This window comes from Nicotiana tabacum, chromosome 9 (assembly GCF_000715075.1).
Source record: "Nicotiana tabacum cultivar K326 chromosome 9, ASM71507v2, whole genome shotgun sequence".
Taxonomy (NCBI): domain Eukaryota; kingdom Viridiplantae; phylum Streptophyta; class Magnoliopsida; order Solanales; family Solanaceae; genus Nicotiana; species Nicotiana tabacum.
This window is the reverse complement of record NC_134088.1, coordinates 43,988,593-44,011,117: the sequence shown is the minus strand read 5'-3', so window position 1 is coordinate 44,011,117 and position 22,525 is coordinate 43,988,593. Positions and strand designations below refer to the sequence as shown.

Sequence of the window (22,525 nt, the reverse complement as noted above, 5' to 3'; positions counted from 1 at the left end):
GAGAGGTGGCTTACAGGCTTGCGTTGCCATCTAGTTTAGCAGCTGTTCATCCGGTATTCCATGTGTCCATGCTTCGAAAGTATCACGGCGATCCGTCCCGTGTGTTAGATTTCAGCTCTGTCCAGTTGGACAAGGATTTGACTTACGAGGAGGAGCCGGTGGCAATTCTAGCTCGGCAAGTTCGCCAGTTGAGATCAAAGAGTTACCCTTCAGTTCGAGTGCAATGGAGAGGTCAGCCTATTGAGGCAGCTACTTGGGAGTCCGAGTCCGATATGCGGAGTAGATATCCCCACCTTTTCACCAGCCCAGGTACTTTTCTATATCCGTCCGAGGACGAACAATTTTTTAGAGGTGGAGAATGTGATGACCCAAAAGGTCATCTTATGTTTAAGAACTCGAAGCTGCACTCTTAAGCCTTAAAAATCTCATTTTTACCCTCCTCAATTTGCGTGCACAGTCCGGGCAAGTTTCCGGAAAGCTTTTATGTTGAAAATAAGAATTTTTGCCTTAAAAGTTGATTTTAGTTGACTTCGGTCAACATTTTTGCTAAACGAGCCCGGATCCGTATTTTGACGGTCCCGGTAGGTCCGTATCGAATTATGGGACCAGGGCGTATGCCCGGAATCGAATTCGGAGGTCCCTAGCTTGAGTTATGAATTTTTGATGAAAATTAAAAGTTTGAAAATTATTTGCTTTTAAGAATTGATTGATATTTGGCATTGTTAGTATCAGGTCCGTATTTTGGTTCCGAAATCCGGTACAGGTTCGTTATGATATTTAAGACCTGTCTGTGAAATTTGGTGAGAAACAGAGTTGATTTGATGTAATTCAGACGTCCAGTTGAGAAAATAGAAATTTTAAAGTGTTCTTGAGAATTGCATTTGATTTGGTGCTAAATTCATAGTCTAGGTGATTTTTGGCGATTTGATCGCGCAAGCAAGTTTGTATGATATTTTTAGACTTGTGTGCATGTTTGGGTTGGAGCCCTGAGGGCTCGGGTGAGTTTCGGATAGGCCACGGGATGCTTTGGACTTGGAAAAAAACTGGTTTTCTGAAGATTCTGGTGTCTGACATATCCTTCTTCGCGTTCGCAAAGGTCCTCTCGCGAACGTGAAGAGTAAACTGATGAGGTAGGGATTTCTTCTTCACGAACGTGAAGGCTTGGTCGCGAACGCGAAGCGATGGGGGGCATTATCCTTCGCGAATACGACAAGCCCATCGCAAACGCGTAGTTTTAGGCATTGGGGAGGGGGAGTCAGTCGTTCCTTCATCGCGAACGCGAGCAATGCCTCACGAATGCGAAGGCCAGGGGGGAGTAACCATCGCGAACGCGAGCTGGTTCTCGCGAACGCGAAGGTTTGGCAGCCAGTACCCTTCGCGAACGCGATACTGCTCTCGCGAACGCGATGAACACTATCGTCCAGCACTTAACAGAATCCAAAAACAGGATTTTAGCCAAAAGTTTATTTTTCTCAAAAACCAAACGGTGAGAGGCGATTTTTCAAGAGCCATTTCTTTCCCAAATTGTTGGTAAGTTATTCTAAACCATTTTCTTTCAATTACCCATTATATTTTATGAATTATCAACCTAAAATCTAGAGTTTTCATGGTAGAATTAGGGGTTAGGGTAGAAACTAGGGATTTCGAAAATTTGAGGATTTAGACCCCAATTTGAGATTGGATTCCAAAACTAATTGCATATCCGGGCTTGGGGGTAAATGGGTAAATGGATTTTGGTCCGAACCTCGAGTTTTGACCAAGCGAGCCCGGGGTCGCTTTTCGACTTTTTGGAGGAAAAATTTGGGAAATCTGTAATTATTCATTAAACTTGATTCCTTTAGCAATGTTTGATATTATTGAGTCATTTTTGAATAGATACGAGTGATTTGGAGGTGAATTCCAAAGGAAAAACTGTGATTGAGAATCAAGTAGCCTTCAGAGCGAGGTAAGTGTCGTGTCTAACTTTGGCTTGAGGGAATAGGTATTATGTGTGCATTTGCTACGTGTTTGGTTATTAAATATGATGTATAGGTAAGGTGACAAGCATCTATGCGTCATTGTCGAGTCATAGCATGCGAGTAAAATTATATTCTGTCTATTTTGTAGCCTTAAATTCTACTATCCATGCTTAGCGGGTTATTTGAAATGTTGGGTGACTCACATCTGGTTTCACTGAGATTTGGTAACTTTCGAATATTGATTCAAGGTTGAGATTACATTGTGCTATTGATTATGGGTACAATACTGGTTTCTTTGTGATACTCATATCTATCCGTTGTTATTGATTCTGTGATTGGTGAGGAGGAGTGTAAAGCACGAAGGGTGATGTCGTGCATGCATTATTTATATTGTGAGGAAGAGTGTAAAGCACGAAGGGTGATGCCGTGTATATTATGAGAGGTTTAAAGCACGAAGGGCGATGCCGTGTATATTATGAGAGGTTTAATGTACGAAGGGTGATGCCGTGCCATTCTATTTATTTATTTGGTGAGGTTGAGAGTAAAAGTACGAAGGGTGATGCCGTGCGGTTTTCCTTGATGTTTTAATTGCTCAATTCATTTAAGGATTTTCGGTTTAATTCTATCTTTTTATTATTCTCACTCTTTATGTTGTATTCCCCCACTGTATGTTCCCTTCCCATTATTTATGCGTTATTTCTTTATTTACTGTTGTTGCCACTAGTATGATTATACTGTTCAGGTTATATGTGGGTGTCTTGTCTTAGCCTCGTCACTATTTTACCGAGGTTAGGCTCGACACTTATCAGTACATGGGGTCGGTTGTACTGATGCTGCACTCTGCACTTTCTGTGCAGACTTTGATACCGGCTCAGGTTGATCGAGATTTTGCTATTGGTCCACTGTCCGAATACTCAAGGTAGATCTGTCGGCGTTCACAGACCTTGAAGTCCCCGTCTACTTTTTATGTCACTGTTGTTTTCTTTCATTCAGACAGTTATATTTCTTTTAGACTATTACTTGTAGTAAATTCTAGAATGCTCGTGAATTGTGACTCCAAATCCTAGTGGTAGTAATTAATACAGTTTTATAATATTTCGTACTTATTATATTTTATCTTAGTTAATTATTGTTATTTACTGATTGGAAATAAGGAATTGGTTTAACGATTTTCTAACGTTGACTTGCCTAGCAAGTGAAATGTTAGGCGCCATCATGGTCCCGTCGGTGAGAAATTTTGGATCGTGACAAGAACGAAATTAGGCAAATAAAATATTCAAAGCAACTCCTCAAATTCTCTAAATATTTAATAGCAATGAAGAGAACATTAGTTTATGTAATTATGTTTGCAAATATGCTTTTTTGTAAACCAGTTATGGAATTGTAAAATCTAGCTCTTAAATGGTGATACATGCATAGAAGGTTAGAAGAAATTATTTTTTGACAAATGAAAGCTAACTAACAAACCAGCAAATGATATAAATGATTCTTATTAGCTCATTATTTAGCAGCAAAAACAAATAGAAATTACAAGGGAATTAACGTTTAAACTCTATGCATGATTAACAAAATAAATAATAAATTAATGTGTAGTTATAATTCATCATTTAATAGGAGGATTATTTTTAATGGTGAAGGTCAAAGGGTTGTCTTTATTTCAATTTAAATATTTTCTTTTTATTAATTTTCTTAGAATGTATCTTTACCTCTTTGTACAAATTTATATCTGAAATAATATTATATTAAAGGGTATTACAATCATTCACCTTTATAAGGTTATGTCGATCTTTTAAATTTTAGTTTGGGTCTTCATACTTATAATATAGTATGATATAAAAAAAAACATACATGTATTGAATTAAAGAAATGGCTGAATTAAATATACAACCGATCTTATACATACATAAATTTGAGATAACAAACCAAATATATTCATGCATCTTACATCACTAAACAACCACTTTATTGTTCACATTCATTGATTAAATCATTCTGATAATTAAACTAATTAAATACACTCCCTAACACTAAATAATGTCATATGAAACAACTAACTAATACGAACACGTTTATGATACATATTACACTTGCTCAATATATATATACTAGTAAGGTATAGCTCGTGCAAAAGCACGGGCCCAACATAGATAATCATAAACTAAACTTCTAACAACTCTTGTACTCTGTTACTTTCTCAAACAACTTTAAAATTATGAAATCCAACAAATTCATTGTATCATCAAGAACAATGGGAAATAGTACTGAGAAAAAGAAACAACTCCTTTAATATGTGATGAAATATCGTAGGAAATAATCAAAACTTAGATGTGTATTGAGGAGCCTTAACCAAAGTTACAACCTATCGCTCTAAAAGGTGTGCTCAACTCCTATCCAAATCAAGAATGCAAGTCGCTTTACCGAAAGAGAAAAAAACTAATGTATTCATTGTTCAGACAGAGGCACAATCCAATATAGCAATTCCCACGATTTTTGCATGCTCACCGCCATTTAAACATAAGAGGCACAATTCTCGTTCCTGTCTTCGCTATAGGAAATATTCTCAAACCTTTGGCAGTTGCAGGTTTTACTCCCTACAACAGAGTTAACTTCATTAAAATATGCTATAGAGAAAAAACATAAAGAAATCAATAAGGATTTCCAGTAGCAGTGCAACTCACCGAAAAATGGGACCTTAGGCAACCTAAATCTTGGGAACCTCTACTTCCGTACTCTCTTCAGCCAAGATCATAGTTGTCTTGTGCAGCAGACTAGTGTTACTGAAAGTAGAATTTATTTAAGGAATATAGAAAAAAAGCTTTGAAACATCTAGCACTTTAATGTTACATATTTTGATTTCTATAAAAGATACTTCTTTTTATAAGGTGAAACGTATAAAGGAACTCTTTCTCAATATTAAATATCTTAAAAGAAAGGCACAATAAAAGATTATAATACCAATAGAGGTACCACTGCATAATCAACAAATACAAAGAGCTTCTCCAATGAAACAGTGAAGAGCTTTTTGGCCAATTCCCCCCTTTAAAAGCTTGTTTACCAGGCAAATGTTGGCGAAAGTACCCAACCATAATGTCATCATTGCCATGACAACTACCATATGAGTTGGCAATAGTTAAAATCACTTTAAGTTATTTCATAATAAGTTTCGACAAAAAAATAACAATTCATATAGGTGCCTCATACTATAAGATTCTTATAGGCATTTTCTGTGATAACATGCCCTTTTGAATAGCATACTTACTGTTACGCGGTGCCTTTCTGAATTTCCTTGTAAGGGTGACGTAAGGCTAATCAACCGATGTCAGTGCGGTTGCTATGCGTTAACTGAGGTCCTCGCCGTACGCTAGACTAGATTGTCAGTGTCGTACGGAAAAACCAATGTCGTGAGCAATTGAGCAGCGAAAAATGAGCAATTGATGATGAAAGCTGATGATTATATTGATGATGATGAAAGCTATTACAAGATGCAATACGGTGTCGGGGGGAGAGACACCAGTACAAAGAATTGTTTGAATGCTTGATTGTTTGAATACTTTGATCCCCCTTAATAATGCTTAAAACAAATAAACCAAAGTTACATGAGTTGACCTAAGAAAGCTGTAGAAGCACACTGAAAATGAATGAAGTAAAACTACTATATAATTACAATGAAAAGGACTTAATATTCTATGGAAGTAAGTCTGATGGCAGCAACTTTGTCTTGAGCATCAGGGTCTGCGCGCGCATTGTTGTTGGCGCGCGCGGCACTATTTGAATATGCCAGCAGCTGGGCGCTAGTGCTTGGCATTGGATCTGTGTGCGGAGCACTGTCTGTGCGGGCGGCGCTATTGTCAACATGATGGTTTGTGCGCGTGGCATTGATTGTGCGCGCGGCACTAATGGCATTCGCCAGTCGCTGAGTGCTGGCACTGATTATCGGTGGGGCGACAGAGGCGCATGCGCGCTTGTGACTTAGCGCTGCCGAGACCACGGGGCCGACCGTGGCACTAGGCATTGGGAGGCTTGCCGGGATGCCACGGGGCGCATTCAAGGGGTCATAGGTCGATGATGGAAAGCAGCCTATGACATTCTCCCCCACCTAATTTGGCGACGTCCTCGGAGCCTTACCTGCAGGATGATGATGATTGGTCAGGCTCTTGATGGTTGGGAGGTCTGTTCCCCTCGGTGTTGTGAGGTGGCTTTCTAAATGATTTTCCATATTTTTCTGAAATGGCCTGAGGCGGCTGACATGGAAGACTGGATGGATTTTCCACCAGGCTGGTGAGTTCAGCTGGTATGTGGATTTCCCGATGCGCCTTTCAATGGAAAAAGGTTCGATGTAGCTTTGCAATAGGCGAGGATCTTGGGTCCTCTTTGCAAATAAGTTCCGCCTCGGGGTTCTTACCATCACTTTGTCCCCTGTTTGATGTTGGGCAAAGTGAAGATTTTGTTCGGCATACCTCGTTGCCCTGTCTTGGGCTTTGACAAGATGGCTCCACACTATCTTCAAAGTTTTCTCCCATTCTGTCGAGAAACTGGCAGCTCGGTGAGATGTTGGCATGTTTGGTGCATTCACATTCTGTGGGAGTAACGGTTGCTATCCGGTAATAATTTCAAAAGCGCTTTTGTTTGTATGGGTGCACTTTTGTGAATTGAAACACAGGTGAGCAGCATGCAGAAGCTTCACCCAATATTTTTGTGACCCGGTTGTAAATTGGCAGAGATATTCCTCCAGCATGTCATTGAACCAGTGTATTTGATCATATGTTTGCTGATGATGATGGCTTGAGTTGTAACTCAATTTGGATCCGAGGCAACTGAAGAGTTGGGTCCAAAATTTGCTAGTGAAGCGTGGGTCATAGTCACTAATGATGTTGCTGGGAATACCCCAATGTTTGACAACATGAGAGAAGAAGAGTCGAACTGTATCTTCTACCAATATGTTCTGTGGGGCTGCGATGAAGGTAGCATACTTGGAAAATTGGTCTACTACCACCATGATGGTTGCATGATTTCCGTCCTTGGGTAATCGTGTGATGAAATTTAGGGAAATGCTTTCCCAAGGTCTCTGTGGGACAGGCAGTGGCTCCAAGAGTCCCGCTTGTGCTGAGTGATCCGACTTGTGCTTTTGGAATGCTTGACAGGTCTTCACACAATGAGGGGCGCCATGAGCTGTTGGACGCCGATGATCTGATGTTTGATTGATGATATTGAGGGCAGCCGGAACCGTAGGTTCAGGTCTATTGGTTCCCTTCTTTGACTGCATGGCCGAGATGTTTCCAGTGGTCATATTTATGGGTATGCACGGTATGGTACGGGGTTTGGCCCCGTTGTCTCCCATCATTAGGAGCATGTTGGCATATGGTATCGGGATGGTGTTTGTTTGCTTGAGAAAGTCCAATCCCACTATCAGTTCGAAGTTATCGATGATAGCTATGCGTAGGTCGAATATTCCCTTGAATGTGCCAAGCTTCATTGGCACTTCTTTGGCTATTCCACTCACTAGCTGAGATGGAGAGTTGATAGCCTTGACACGACCCTTGCATTTTTGCACTGCTAGACCGAGGCATTGCACCTGAGTTGAGGCCAGGTAGTTGTGGCTAGCACTCATGTCTATCAATGCCCGAATAGGTCTGCCGTTTACTTTCATGTCAACGAACATTAAGGTCCTCTTTTGTGATGTGGGAGGCCTCTCGTCCGCCTTTCCTTTCCCTTTCTTGTCGATTGGGAATGTGTTCTTCTTGGGGTTGCCAGCACTGGTTCCCGCCAAGGTATCATGAATGGAGCCAACAAATGCGTTGAAGGCCCTACTTGTTCTGCGCCGACTGAGCCGTCCTGATCTGACTCATCATCGTCAACAGTTTGTTGAGCATTGATTTGGGTATTAGGGCATTGATTGTTCCAATGTTTCCCACCGCAATGACGGCATTCTGATGGGGGCTTTCTCCCCTGATTGTTGTTGACTGACGCAGCACTGTTGCTGCTTGAGGAAGGAGTCTTAGATTTGGATGCAGCTCGATCTCCTCCATTTCTGTTGGGGCCACCGTTGCTAGGTTGGCTCCCGTTGTATCCCTATCGGACAGGCGGCTGGGGCCTATCCTTCTGAGTTTCCAACTTATAATCCCCAAGGCACTCTGCAGCTTGAATGGCCTTGGGCAGGGTATCTACCTGTTGTCTTTGCAGCTCTATACGAGCATGAGGTTTTAAACCTTCTATGAATGCGAACAGTTTGTCTTTGCCCCCATATCCCGTATGTTTAGCATGAGTGCGGAGAATTCACGCACGTAGTCCCGCACTGACCTGGTGTGGCAGAGTTCACGCAACTTTCTCCGTGCATTGTATTCCACATTTTTGGGGAAGAACAGGAAGCGTATGGCGACCTTCAGTTCTACCCATGTCTGGAGAGTATCTTCACCGGCCCTGATGGCTTCGTATTTGACTCGCCACCAGAGTTTTGCATCACCCTGAAGATACATGGCAGCAGTTGCTACTTTTTTGTATGTTTCCAATTTTCCCACGGCATCGAAGTATTGTTCGATGTCGAAGATGAAGTTTTCCACTTCTTTAGCATCCCGGGCTCCGTTGTATGGCTTGGGATCCGGAATTTTCAGCTTTTGTGGCATGGGGGCGATGTTCATGGCACCTCTGATTTGGTTTTCGCCTCCTTTGAGCAGGCTTTGAAGGGCAGCATTGACAACATTGAGCTGGCCTGTCAAGTTGTCTATGGTTTGATGCATGACGCTCAGTCTGTCTGCCTCTAGTTCCCGATGGGCTAAATCCTCGGCACGCTCCTGTTGGAGGTCCTCGAATTTGCCATGAATTTCGGTTGCCTCGACGGCAGCCGTTTGCCGGTCTTCCTCAGAGTCGCGACTGATGTTTGCTATGTTAATTTTTGCCTGCCGCATTCTGCGGTCCAGGTCATCCAAGCTTTGCACTAGGCTGGCTTTTAGATCAGGCAACGTATCCACGATGGGCCGTAATGCGTCAACCATCTCTTCTAGGGTCGTGATGCGATCCCCGTAATTCACCATGGTCAGAAATGGTGATGATGATGGCAATGGGTTCCCTCGTCCGATGTCGAGCCTAGGCTCTGATACCAACTGTTACGCGGTGCCTTCCTGAAGTTCCTTGGAAGGGCTACGTAAGGCTAAGCAACCGATGTCAGTCATTGCGGTTGCTATGCGCTAACTGAGGTCCTCGCCTTACGCTAGACTAGATTGTCAGTGCCGTACGGGAAAACCAATGTCATGAGCAATTGAGCAGCAAAAAATGAGCAATTGATGATGAAAGTTGATGATTGTAATGATGATGATGAAATTTATTGCAAGATGCAATGCAGTATCGGGGCGGTGTCGGGGGGAGAGACACCAGTACAGAGAATTGTTTGAATGCTTAAATGTTTGAATGCTTTGGTCCCCCTTAATAATGCTTAAAAAAATAAACCAAAGTTATATGAGTTGACCTAAGAAAGTTGTAGAAGCACACTGAAAATGAATGAAGTAAAACTACTATATAATTATAATGAAAAAGACTTAGTCTTCTATGGAAGCAAGTCCGATGGCAGCAACTTTGTCTTGAGCATCAGGGTCTGCGCGCGCATTGCTGTTGGCGCGCGCGGCACTATTTGGATCTGCCAGCGGCTGGGCGCTGGTGTTTGGCATTGGGTCTGCGCGCGGGGCACTGTCTGTGCGGGCGGCGCTGTTGGCAACATGATGGTTTGTGTGCGCGGCATTGTCGGTGCGCGCAGTACTAATGGCATTCGCCAGTCACTGGGTACTAACACTGATTATCGGTGGGGCGACAGAGGCGCATGCGCGCTTGTTATTTGGCGCTGCCGAGACCACGGGGCCGACCGTGGCGCTAGGCATTGAGAGGCTTGCCGGGACGCCACAGGGTGTGTCCAAGGGGTCATGGGTTGATGATGGAAAGCAGCCCATGACATTCTCCCCCACCTGAGTTGGCGACGTCCTCGGAGCCTTACCTGCAGGATGATGATGATTGGTCAGGCTCTTGATGGTTGGGAGGTCTGTTCCCCTCGGTATTGTGAGGTGGCTTTCTGAATGATCTTCCATGTATTTTTTGAAATAGCCTGAGGCGGCTGACATGGAAGACTAGATGGATTTTTCACCAGGCTGGTGTGTTCCGCTGGTATGTGGATTTTTCGATGCGCCTTTCAATTGAAAAAGGCCCGATGTAACTTTGCAAAAGGCCCGATGTAGCTTTGCAAGGGAATTAACGTTTAAACTCTATGCATGATTAACAAAATAAATAATAAATTAATGTGTAGTTATAATTCATCATATAATAGGAGGATTATTTTTAAGGGTGAATGTCTGTCATTATTTCAATTTAAATATTTTCTTTTTATTAATTTTCTTAGAATGTATCTTTACCTCTTTGTACAAATTTAAATCTGAAATAATATTATATTGAAGGGTATTACAATCATTCACCTTTATAAGGTTATTTCGATCTTTTAAATTTTAGTTTGGGTCTTCATACTTATAATATAGTATGATATAAGAAAAAATATACATGTATTGAATTAAAGAGATGGCTGAATTAAATATACAACCGATCTTATACATACATACATTTGAGATAACAAACCAAATATATTCATGCATCTTACATCACTAAACAACCACTTTATTGTTCACATTTATTGATTAAATTATTCTGATAACTAAACTGATTAAATTATTCTGATAACTAAACTGATTAAATACACTCCCGAATACTAAATAATGTCATATGAAACAACTAACTAATACGAACACGTTTATTATACATATTACACTTGCTCAATATATATATACTAGTAAGGTATAGTCCGTGCAAAAGCACGGGCCCAACATAGACAATCATAAACTAAACTTCTAACAATTCTTGTACTCTGTTACTTTCTCAAACAACTTTAAAATTATGAAATCCAACAAATTCATTGTATCATCAAGAACAATGGAAAATAGTACTGAGAAAAAGAAAAAACTCCTTTAATATGTGATGAAATATCGTAGGAAATAATCAAAACTTAGATGTGTATTGAGGAGCCTTAACCAAAGTTACAACCTATCGCTCTAAAATGTGTGCTCAACTCCTATCCAAATCTGGAATGCAAGTCGCTTTACCGAAAGAGAAAAAAATTAATGCATTCATTATTCAGACAGTGGCACAATCCAATATAGCAATTCCCACGATTTTTGCATGCTCACCGCCATTTAAACATAAGAGGCACAATTCTCGTTCCTGCCTTCGCTATAGGGAATATTTTCAAAGCTTTTGCAGTTGCAGGTTTCACTCCCTACAACAGAGTTAACTTCATTAAAATATGCTACAGAGCAAAAACATAAAGAAATCAATAAGGATTTCCAGTAGCAGTGCAACTCACCGAAAAATGGGACCTTAGGCAACCTAAATCTTGGGAACCTCCACTTCCATACTCTCTTCAGCCAAGATCATAGTTGTCTTGTGCAGCAGACTAGTATTACTGAAAGTAGAATTTATTTAAGGAATATAGAAAAAAAGCTTTGAAACATCTAGCACTTTAATGTTACATATTTTGATTTCTATAAAAGATACTTCTTTTTATAAGGTGAAACGTATAAAGGAACTCTTTCTCAATGTTAAATATCTTAAAAGAAAGGCACAATAGAAGATTATAATACCAATAGAGGTACCACTGCAGAATCAACAAATACAAAGAGCTTATCTAATGAAACAGTGAAGTGCTTTTTGGCCAATTCCCCCTTTAAAAGCTTGTTTACCAGGCAAATATTGGCGAAAGTACCCAACCATAATGTCATCATTGCCATGACAACTACCATATGAGTTGGGAATAGTTAAAATCACTTTGAGTTATTTCATAATAAGTTTCGACAAAAAGATAACAATTCATATAGGTGCCTCATACTATAAGATTCTTATAGGCATTTTCTGTGATAACATGCCCTTTTGAATAGCATACTTACTCTTACACCACAGTCATGTATAACAAATTATTACAATGCATTGCCTATCTATGCATTTAACAACTTAGTCATCTTATATTTGCAGAATGATTGTTTTTGGTGTATGTACTAATCAAATTTTTTCTTTCATTAATATAAAAATAAACCAAAGTACCGTATAGTCTAAAATTAAACATCATTTTGAAAGACAGCCAAATATCACCGCAAAATTCTTCCCTTAGCATTAAGAATCAAAAGTACACATGATCAAATACAATGCATTCACCTTTCAATGTGTTCTTCTTTTCCTTGGTAGACTGAATCAAACATTATCATCGCTGCGGCAATTTCAGAAGATCTGAGCTTCAAGATACGTACACCTACATTCGATTAAATATTTATATTGTCCTATCACAGGATTAATTAAACACTTAAAAGATTTTTGGACCAAATGTTGCTATAGAAATCGACTCAACATATCCCAAGACTCAATGTAAGGTGAGACATTTTATTATATGATACATAGTAAAGTTGCATCGCATAGATCATGAAACATGCATGTAGAAAGTAAATTGAGACAGATGCATCCTCCTTATCAACTTGTCAACTAGAGAAAAGCTAGTTGTTTGGGTCAGATCATCAAGCACCTTGGCTGCATCAGTGTGCCAAAGGAATCGAGTTACTCTAAAAATCAGAGTTTGTTCATCAATTATACAAAATTATACATCTAGGCATATATTCCAAGCAAGTCTACGTAGATATGCAAAAATTAATACGAAAAATATTATGGCTAAATTTTCTCTTTCACCTTTTAAATGCCAGATTAAGATTGAATAAGAGCAAAACTTTTTACAAAAAGAATTAGTTGCAGAGAAGATATAAAGATGCAAGTGAGAGAGAAAGGAAGAGTAATAGAAAGAACAGAGATTGAAGAAGAACCAGAAATAAAAGTGATGTTAAACTTAAACTTGTTCACAAATATAAAGCTGCTAAACACGTGGCCACTGGCCCATAATGAAAGTCAAATACCGAAATGCCCATGATAAACAATTATAATACCACATTTACCCTTGTTCGTATAGCTTTAACTCCCGTTTCTATATATTAGTAATATACATTATAAATATACACCGCTAAATTACAAACCGAATACGTTTCAGAATTATTGATACGGGTTTTTTCCATAGAAAAAGGGAATCTTGTGTTCCAATAGAAGCAGAAGTGATGTGGATTATTCAAGAATCGAAATCGATTTGCTTTATAAAAAGATGATATCAATGAATTTCTATGAAATAGTTTCACGGGAGTCAGTCAAAAACCTGAAAAAACATCTTCCACCAATACTTAGCCGCAAAACCAACCCAATCTTGTCCAAACACTCTTAAAACTTTAAAGCCTAATTAACTACAAAATAGAATCCCTCAAGAGGTGCTTAATGCCACTTCAAAAATGCCCATGTGCATTCTTTTATTATATATAAAAGAAGTGCAAAAAATGTAAGAAATCTGTCAGGATCTTACTAATGATCGTTGGCGAACTTCTTCATGTACAAAGCTTAGAGGCACACCTGCTTTGTTGATCTGCGACACTTCAAAAGTAAAACCAAAATAACTATTAAAAAATGTACAATGAGTAATACGAAAATGTGAAAACTAAGACACTACAATATTATTATAACTTTAATGAATAGCAAAGATAAATAAATGTGTTATGACAAGTGTTGACTAGAGTGTTGCGTGGAGAGACCATTTTAAGACGACAGTTAGTTGTCCATCGTATGCTTTCCCGGGCTTTTTGCTATAGGTGAAAATTCAACCACATATATTCTACTAAAACAGACCAAGAACAACATGTGTTATTTATTATTCTTTCCCTTGTTTTCACTAACCCCTTTCATCAGGAAAATAAGAAACCCTTCACTCATTCATCACCATCATTGGCTTCTCATTTTATACCAAAAAAGAAAAGGAGGGGTTTTCTTCATTTTCCGTTTCTCACATTCCTTGAGGAGAAAGAACATATGTACAAAAAAGTCTATCTTCATGCAGTTCACGAATATTACTACGTCTTCTTGCAACATTGTTGGGGGTATACAAACTAGTTTTCATAGTTAGGGGCAGGGACAGAGCGTCATGGTTCAAAGGGATTTAATTAATCCCCTTCAACGAAAAATTATATTGTACAAATAGGGTGAAAAGAATTTTTATATCCTCTTGATATAGGGGAAGTTTATACAGTAACATTAATGGTTGTTAAAAGTTGCTTAAGGTTTCAGGTTCAGATCTTTGGTGTGGATTCTTATATTGTTTCTTAATCCCCTGGTTATATAGATACCCTCTGATTCGGGAATTGGCACAAAATGGTTAACGAAGAAAATAAGATTCAGAAGTCGAGGTCTTTCAATTTTAGGAAGATATTTGAGATTCCAAGTAGATTGGCACAGAGCATTGGGGGGGAGAGTGATAGTGATGAAGAGGACATGGATAACAACATTGGAAACGTCCAATTTATTAGCCAAGGCGGAACAACGTCTGTACCTTTAGAAAATCATCAGATGGATAATGAACCTGTTTCAAGCTTAACCCAGGATGCAGCTAAGGCAGGAAATACCCAAAAAGATAAAGAACCTACAGGTATTATTCTTGACATTGATAGATAATTATATAATTGTGCTGTATGTATGCACAATTTGAACCGTATTAATGTGTCATGACACATTAATTTGATGTAAATGTTATGGATTCAGACATGGAGTTGATGAAAGAAAGATTTGCAAAGCTGCTTTTAGGGGAGGATATGTCAGGAGGAGGAAAAGGTGTTTCATCAGCTCTGGCTTTATCAAACGCCATTACCAATCTAGCTGGTAACTCTCAAATAATGCCCTGGTCTTCGACGTCCATGTATAGTTCTGCTATGCAATTGTTAATCAATGTTCGATTTATGTTCTTTCCTTGTATTCTTCAAGGGAGAAAAAAAAATGTTTCTGACATCTGTTTGTAACATGTTATAGCTTCTGTTTTTGGAGAACAATCGAAATTGGAGCCTATGTCTCAAAAGAGAAAAGAGAGGTGGAGAAAAGAAATCGACTGGCTATTATCTGTGACAGATTACATTGTTGAGTTTATCCCCGCGCAACAAAAATCAAAAGATGGAACAAACATGGAGGTACTATTTCAGTCTCGTCCTCCTTACATTTCTGCTTCAAGATTTAAAGTAAGAAATGTAATCCCTGTTTTGACAGATAATGGTTACTCAACAAAGAAGAGATCTGCTCATGAACATCCCTGCTCTGAAGAAGCTTGATGCAATGCTCATTGTGAGAAACCTGAAGTGCACTCTATTACTTACTTAAATTGTATCAACTTCCCCAATAACTGAATCAACATTTACAGGACTGCTTAGATAACTTCAAAGATGCAAAAGAATTCTGGTATGTCTCGAGAGATGCTGAAGAATCTGAGAAAGGTGTCCAGAGGACTGATAAATGGTGGCTACCTACAATCAAGGTTCCACCTGAGGGACTCTCAGATGCTTCCCGGAGATGGCTACAATATCAGAAGGATTGTGTGAACCAAGTACTCAAAGCATCCATGGCGATTAACGCTCAAATACTAGCAGAAATGGAAGTCCCTGAAAACTACATTGAATCTCTCCCCAAGGTGAGAAGCACAAGTACACACTCACAAGTTAGATTTTAACATACTGCTTCTTTCTGACTCCTGCTCTTCTACTGCTAGAATGGTAGATCAAGTCTTGGTGATTCAATCTACAAGAACATCACGGTCGAATTCTTTGATCCAGAACTATTCCTTTCAACCATGGATATGTCATCAGAACACAAAGTTCTTGACCTTAAAAACAGAATTGAAGCATCTATTGTGATTTGGAAGAGGAAGATGCACCAAAAAGATGGAAAATCTTCCTGGGTTCCAGCTGTGAGTTTGGAGAAGAGGGAGCTCTTTGAAGAGAGAGCAGAGACTATCTTACTCCTGCTAAAACACAGATTTCCTGGAATTCCTCAATCTTCCCTCGAGATCAGTAAAATCCAATATAACAGAGTAAGAACTATCCTGCTGGCTCTCTACACAACTGATATATTCATTGAACAAATTATCAACTGTTTCACCTGCAGGATGTGGGACATGCTGTTCTGGAGAGCTACTCAAGGGTGCTAGAAAGCCTAGCCAACACAGTTATGTCGCGTATTGAGGATGTCCTATACGCAGATTCTGTCACACAAGATCCATCACTTGCGATAGCAAAGTGGAACCCTTCAGCTGAATCTTCACCTCAGCAACCACTAAGTGGAATGTCAACTCCCAGGGGAGAGTCAGAGATGTTAAGTTCTGCAGCAGAAACACCAACCTCAATGACCTTGTCCGATTTCATGGGGTGGAATATGGAGCAGGGAGAGGGAGACATAAGAATCAGGAAACTTTTTGCCCAAGATGATAATGAAAAATCCATGCAACGATAAGTTCTCTTACATTGAAAGTGGCCTAACAAGTCCCTACTGCTCGGCATTAAACACTAAAGTGATCAAAGTCTGATTCATATAGTAGAGAACCAGATCAGTGTCTAATTTCTCTTACCAGTGTATGCAAGACTGTAACTGCTCTTCTTCTGAAGCGAATAGGTAATTTCAAGATGTAATCCATTTTTTGGTTAGATGTTCTTTTCCTTTTAATAGCATTCTTGGCTTTTTGCTTTTGGAAAGTGTTCCTCACGAATTACTCCATGTCCATCTCAAAGCATAAGTCAGTGCAGGGTTTGAAGTATAAACTTTGATGCTAAGCACTCAGGAGAAGTGACTCCTTCCATCGAGCAACCTAGGTTTTTTTTAATCTTTTTTCTTTTCTATTTTCCTTTTCAAGTTCATGTCAGTTTCTGTAGATGTGCAATACATGAAGAACATCTGTTGATGTGCAATATTGCTAATTCATCCATGATACTTAAAATGTTACTGCACATAAGTAAAATTCCCAAGAAATTTACGAATTCATAACATTCAGCCTAACTTAATAATTTGACAGAAGGTGATTTGCATTCATCAAATCCCTTTATAATGGGATTTCAAAATCTGACATCCAAATACTATGTCTATATAGTCATACAAGTTTTTATTTAACATCAAAGGACAAGGAAGCGATCAAGGAAAAACAGACTTAGTTTCTCAATAAGACCGCTCTCGAATGCAACTGAACTCATTTAGGCCGCTTTGGTAACAGCAGCATGTATGGCATCGGCAAGATGAGGAATTGTGCGAGAACTAAGGCCTGCCATGCTAATTCTCCTGCAAATGAGAAAGGAGAAAATCATTCCTTCTAAAAATGGAAAGTAGAAAATGTCACTAGAGATGATGATCTTTTTAACCAAAATCTTAACTTCAACAAAGAGATGTTTCAACTGATACCAGATTACTAAATGTGCCATAGATTGAAGGTAAGTTCTTTTGAGAATCAATATAATTTGGGAGGGGGGAAAAACAGAACTGCACTTTCTTCTGTAAATTTTAAGTATGAATGACAGAGCTGGACTTGTTTATGCTTCCTCTCAAAACTGAAGCTATAAGTCTGAAATTCTCCTTATTAAAGAATTCAAGCCGAAATAATCAATGATAAGGGCTTCTAAGTTCCAATTATTTAAGTTTCTACTGAGAAAAAAGCAACCCAAAGTAACAAACTAAACAAATAAAAAAAAATATCAACAGTCAGATGTCCTTACCCATCAGATGTCATGTAAATGTGATGCTCTCTAGTCATGAATGAAACTTGCTCAGTATTCAATCCTGTGAAAGTAAACATGCCAATTTGTTTGATGATATGACTCCAATCACCTGCTGTACCTGCATAACAGAATAAAACTTACATTAGCACTAAACTGAACAATGAAGTCAGAAGATTTAGTTGCCGTGGTTCTTTCACCCTGGCACTTTTCCAGAAAAAGTTCCTATTGCAGTAGCAGTCAAACCCATCATACAGAATACAGTATGCTTCCCCAGAAAGAACAAATATGAAGATCAAATACCTCGAGCTTGCAAGGCATCAAAGAGTTGTTGGCGCATGCTAATAATCCTGTCGGCCATTGCTTTCAGCTCAATTGTCCATTCATCGTACATTTGTCTATCACCATTAGATGAGAAACCACATCAAAATGTAGAAGGTATAGCATCTACTAACAGCAAAACAGAATCTTGTAAATAGTTGCACAAACCTGTCCTTGAGTATAGTAGCAACAATAGACGCACCATGAATTGGTGGATTAGAGTACATTGGCCTGATAACCAGCTTTAGCTGGCTTTCGACTCTGCTTGCAACATCTGCATCTTTGCAAACCTATAACACAACACAAAATTTTATTGTAGTGTTAGTCAGCTTTTAGTACCTGTCTGATAAAACTCAAAAAAAACGACACTTTTTCCTAAACATACAATCCGGTACTAATTCCACTTTGTCCTTCTCTTTCTTTTCCAATTACAATCTAAGTGGAAGCCATCTTCAAAAAATTGGCTTTCAATATCTCTAGAGACTGTGTTCATTGTACCAACAGAACAACCTCTTTTTAGCCTTTTAGGGAATATAACCTGAATTATGCTTCCAAAGAAAAAATCATCTTTAGACATAAATAGCATGATATAGCCATGGATATCATGCTATATTGCTTATTAAAAAGGGAAAGCAATTTTATTGCTTATTAAAAAGGGAAAGCAATTACAACCGACAAAAGGACTTACAATGCTAAGGGCACCAACACGCTCCCCATACAGTCCCATGTTTTTGGCATAACTCTGAGCTGCAAGACATTCACCACCATCAGCCACAAACATGCGAACAGATTGTGCATCTGCATCTAGGTTGCCAGTGGCAAAACCCTGCAATATCAAAAATATTCATTATAGTAGGGGTCCATTGAGCAGCCCATTAATACATAGTTTGGGGCTTCAAATTATTTGGTAATCATTCTTAACGAAGTATCACTTGAATTCAAAATCCCATCATAAGCTTTACCTGGTAAGCACTGTCAAAGAAAGGTAACAGCCCCTTGGACCTCATCAACTGCCTGATTTTCTCCCACTGGTCATTTGTTGGATCAACGCCAGTTGGGTTATGAGCACATGCATGGAGAAGAACTATTACTCCAGCGGGTGCAGCAGCAAGATCATCCAAAAGTCCTACAGGGTTCATGATTAAATTTGATACGCAACACCCAAATACAGGAGAAGCCACAGATAAACTATGCTTATATCTTTACCAACAGAATACAAAATTAAATAAATAAAGATCCTGTGCTAGCTACACATAATATATAGATCTTTCTAGACACGACCAGGAGCAAGTTCACTTGTCCATGAAAAAGAGAAATCGGTTCTTACTTACAACTGTAGAACTTTAAGAACATTGATTACAGTAGTACCTTGGAAATCCAGGCCTCGTGTTGCTGGGTCGTAGTAACGATAATATTTTACTGAAAGCCCAGCTAAAGTGAAAACCTTCGGATGGTTTCCCCATGTTGGCTGTGGTATATATATAGTATGCTGGCAACAAAACAAACAGTAGAAGCTTATAGAAGTGTCCATTTGATTTAGACATATAAAGGGAAAGAGAGCAAGGAATACTAACTTCATGATAATGCTTAGCCAGAAACTCAGCCCCAACCCTCAAAGAACCTGTGCCCGACAAGCACTGAACAGTAGTCACCCTGTTCTCTTGAATGGCAGGGCTGTATCAGCAACAAAACAGCACAAAAAGCATTTAAACTACATCTAAAGATAAGTAAATCTGCTGATATCTTACATATGACTTAACAAGGAGTAATAGTGATAGAAGACACATATTTCCTGATATCACGTTCACCTTACACAGAAAGTCAGTACAACAAAGAGGAGAGAAAGTTAACTCTAGAACAATTTTCTTCTGATGCAAGGCATCATAATAAGATGAAATACGGAGGAATATGTTTTAACAGGTATTCAGTTACTCTACTTTGTAGAGATAAAGCATTCCCTTTTAGCAACAATCTCTCATTCAAATATCAAACTAGATGGAAGGAAGAATATTGAAGGCTCATTTTCTTTTATACAAGTGGTTTGGCAAGATAGGTTTAACTGGAGCGACATGGATAGTGAGCATTTTTTTATATTTTTGATTCAAGCATTTATCAAGAGCAACTGCACCAAAAATTCTCCAAACCTGTCAGATCCAAATATAAGCTTTGCACTCAGTTTGTTAAAATCCGCTAGTCCAGTAATTGAGAGATACTCCTTCACCCGAGACCTGCATCATATCAGCCTTAGATTCCAATCATGGCATCAGGTGATCATATCTCAAAAGAAAATCTGTAAGCTAGTTTCTAATTTGGCAAGTTACGTGTCATTGACGAGCATTTGTTCAGCTCGTCTCACCACATTAAGAACAAGGGGCTTTCCTTCCTGCAAGTTGTCATCGGACTATGCATTAGTAGAACATAATTTTCAAGCTTAACACTAACATCCAACTCAAGATTGAAGAAAAAAACAACCACTTATAAAATCAAGTGGTTTCACTTCATTATGCATCAGGGAAAAAAAATATTAATGTGTATGCATCAGTGTCTACAATTTTGTATCCTTGTGAAGGAGCCTATTAAAGAAAAACTTAACCAAGGATTCAACAAAACATAGCAGGACCAAATCCATTCAAGGGGCAACTTATTTTGGTTATAATAAAAAATAAAAAATAAAGAATAACGAGACAAAGTAGAAGTGGCAGACCTCAGTGCGATATGCGCCAACACCCAAATTCAACTTCACCGGGCTGGTATCTTTGTTATAAGCAACTGTGACCTGTTTTAATGAAGTAGCACAACAGGAAAAAAACCATTACTAAACACTTGAGAAGAACAAATTATCTTCTCAATAGAGCAAGTTAAAGAATCAAATCTACACCCTTCCATCAACCACACCAGGAATAAAATAAGGAATTGCCAGATCACAGTAAAAAGAAAGAGGTATTAAATAATTAGTAAACACATCCATGATCCAATGCATACAATAGGTAACCCTATAGCGATCATTCCAATCAACTTATTTATGCCGATCTCCAAGATATCATTTTTAACCTAATCATCTGATCATTAATTAATGTTCATTCTAATCTAACCCAAAATAAGAAAATTTAACCAAATCATCTGATCATTAATTAATGTTCATTTTAATCTAACCCAAAATAAGAAAATAAAAGAGAGAGGGAGAGAGAAGTAGCTTATCAAATCCACTAATAGTATATTTACGGAAGATTATTAAAGGAGCCACAGAAGAAACATATTCAGTGGAAATGTAAAATAGAAAGAGTGGAAAGGGACGTACTCCTAATATGGATCTTCAGGAGCACGAACAACATGGGCAAAAACAGAATTGGAGGAATTTGCCATTTTGAAAAAATGAATGGGATTTCTTCAGAGAAAAACTTCAAAGATGTAATGGAAGTGTGATCTTTCTTGAGGAATTTATGGAGTGACGCCCTTCGCCAAAAAGACGACTCCTACTAATCTATAGAATATTGTTTGGCTACTTTGGTGCTGCGTGGAACACACCACCTGTAAGTATAACACAGTGGGCGGTTTAAAACAAGGGACTGCGCCACCTGTAGACTTTTCTTTCTTGCTCTCCAATACAAGTTTTAATTTTTTATTTTTTTATTAATTATGAGAAACAAAAGAAACATAAATACACACTTGTATTTCTTCTTCCCGATTTGTTTGAGATCATTTTTTTTCCCTCCTAAAATAACTGAGAGAAAATTACACATAGATATAGACCACAAATTGTAATTTGGTAGTGTTTTAACCAAAAAATAGTTTTTATGATCAAAGCAAATAAAAAAATAATCCGGACTTCTAACAATCAATTTTACTTCACTTTTCCTAATATAAAAGAATAATAATAAAGGAAAATAAGACTGAGAATAAGAAAATAGAAATTTATTGATGATTGTTGCTTTCTTCCAATAAGAAAGAACAAGATCTTCCAATGGCAGAGAATAACAAGAAAATTGACAATTGATAAATTACTTTGTAGTTTTCTCGATGGGTTATAAGATATGGAAAGGGGATTTATATAAGAGAATAATTCATAAATGCTTGCCCTATATAATTCTTACCCTATTTAATTCTTGCCCATTACCAGTATTTATTACCCATTACGTGGGTGATTTATAACGGTTGAAGTGATAATAGCACATCGCACATAATCAGGGATTCAACTGATTTCTTGCCATATTTGTGGCTATTAATGATCTTTCCATATCTATGGCTTCCAATGTCCTTAATTATCAGCCCCGTAGCTATTTTCTCTTTTTCAGCTAATAGGTACGGTATCTTCATAGACGATCACGTGGGTATTACTCATATCTTCTCTACACATAATTTTTATTGCTTCGACTCTCATGCCACATGTCATCATAATATTGGTCCACACTGTGAGTTTATTTTTCACCAATACAATAGTCCCTCCCACTTTCTGAATATTCTCAACTTAGTATTCGGGAAGTGGAGAGTTTATTTATGGCAGGGATGTTTTGCCGCCTCTTTCCAAGATTATTATGATGCGCATCAGAAGTAAAGAGACTTATGTCTCTTCCATTT

The 22,525-nt window shown here is 38.5% G+C and overlaps 2 protein-coding genes and 1 long non-coding RNA gene across 4 annotated transcripts; 1 reads left to right on the top strand and 2 right to left on the bottom strand.

The window, feature by feature from the left end:
• Window positions 1-10,946: 10,946 nt before the first annotated feature.
• LOC107778681 (uncharacterized) lies at window positions 10,947-12,832 on the bottom strand. The gene is made up of 3 exons (XR_001646432.2): window positions 12,192-12,832; window positions 11,347-11,445; window positions 10,947-11,259 (listed from the first exon to the last, which is right to left on the bottom strand). It is a non-coding gene; the product is annotated as an uncharacterized LOC107778681 (long non-coding RNA).
• Window positions 12,833-13,792: 960 nt separating this feature from the next.
• On the top strand, window positions 13,793-16,573 carry LOC107778679 (rho guanine nucleotide exchange factor 8-like). Its single transcript, XM_016598964.1, has 7 exons — window positions 13,793-14,538; window positions 14,652-14,768; window positions 14,916-15,070; window positions 15,147-15,221; window positions 15,298-15,564; window positions 15,643-15,963; window positions 16,038-16,573. The coding sequence occupies exons 1-7, from the start codon at window positions 14,265-14,267 to the stop codon at window positions 16,380-16,382; spliced, it is 1,554 nt and encodes a 517-aa protein (XP_016454450.1). The 5' UTR covers window positions 13,793-14,264; the 3' UTR covers window positions 16,383-16,573.
• A 281-nt stretch (window positions 16,574-16,854) lies between these two features.
• On the bottom strand, window positions 16,855-21,493 carry LOC107778680 (aspartate aminotransferase, cytoplasmic). Of its 2 annotated transcripts, none has more exons than XM_016598965.2 (12): window positions 21,249-21,493; window positions 20,655-20,726; window positions 20,272-20,333; window positions 20,095-20,178; window positions 19,525-19,624; window positions 19,319-19,439; window positions 18,913-19,076; window positions 18,639-18,776; window positions 18,119-18,240; window positions 17,933-18,027; window positions 17,630-17,750; window positions 16,855-17,198 (listed from the first exon to the last, which is right to left on the bottom strand). In XM_016598965.2, the coding sequence occupies exons 3-12, from the start codon at window positions 20,286-20,288 to the stop codon at window positions 17,114-17,116; spliced, it is 1,047 nt and encodes a 348-aa protein (XP_016454451.2). In that variant the 5' UTR covers window positions 20,289-20,333; window positions 20,655-20,726; window positions 21,249-21,493; the 3' UTR covers window positions 16,855-17,113. The 2 variants fall into 2 exon arrangements, with proteins under 2 accessions (XP_016454451.2, XP_075077750.1); XM_075221649.1 differs by lacking the exon at window positions 21,249-21,493 and adding an exon at window positions 20,933-20,971.
• Between the last annotated feature and the right edge of the window lie 1,032 nt (window positions 21,494-22,525).

Coding starts and splice junctions, on each gene's coding strand:
- LOC107778679 (XM_016598964.1), top strand. CDS start 14,265: ATGGTTAACGAAGAAAATAAGATTCAGAAGTCGAGGTCTTTCAATTTT. Junction 14,769..14,915: donor CGCCATTACCAATCTAGCTG/GTAACTCTCAAA, acceptor AACATGTTATAG/CTTCTGTTTTTGGAGAACAA. Junction 15,964..16,037: donor GTAAAATCCAATATAACAGA/GTAAGAACTATC, acceptor TTTCACCTGCAG/GATGTGGGACATGCTGTTCT.
- LOC107778680 (XM_075221649.1), bottom strand. CDS start 20,956: ATGATCGCTATAGGGTTACCTATT. Junction 19,625..20,094: donor CTTATATTTGGATCTGACAG/GTTTGGAGAATT, acceptor TTGCTGATACAG/CCCTGCCATTCAAGAGAACA. Junction 18,777..18,912: donor TCTTTGACAGTGCTTACCAG/GTAAAGCTTATG, acceptor TTGATATTGCAG/GGTTTTGCCACTGGCAACCT.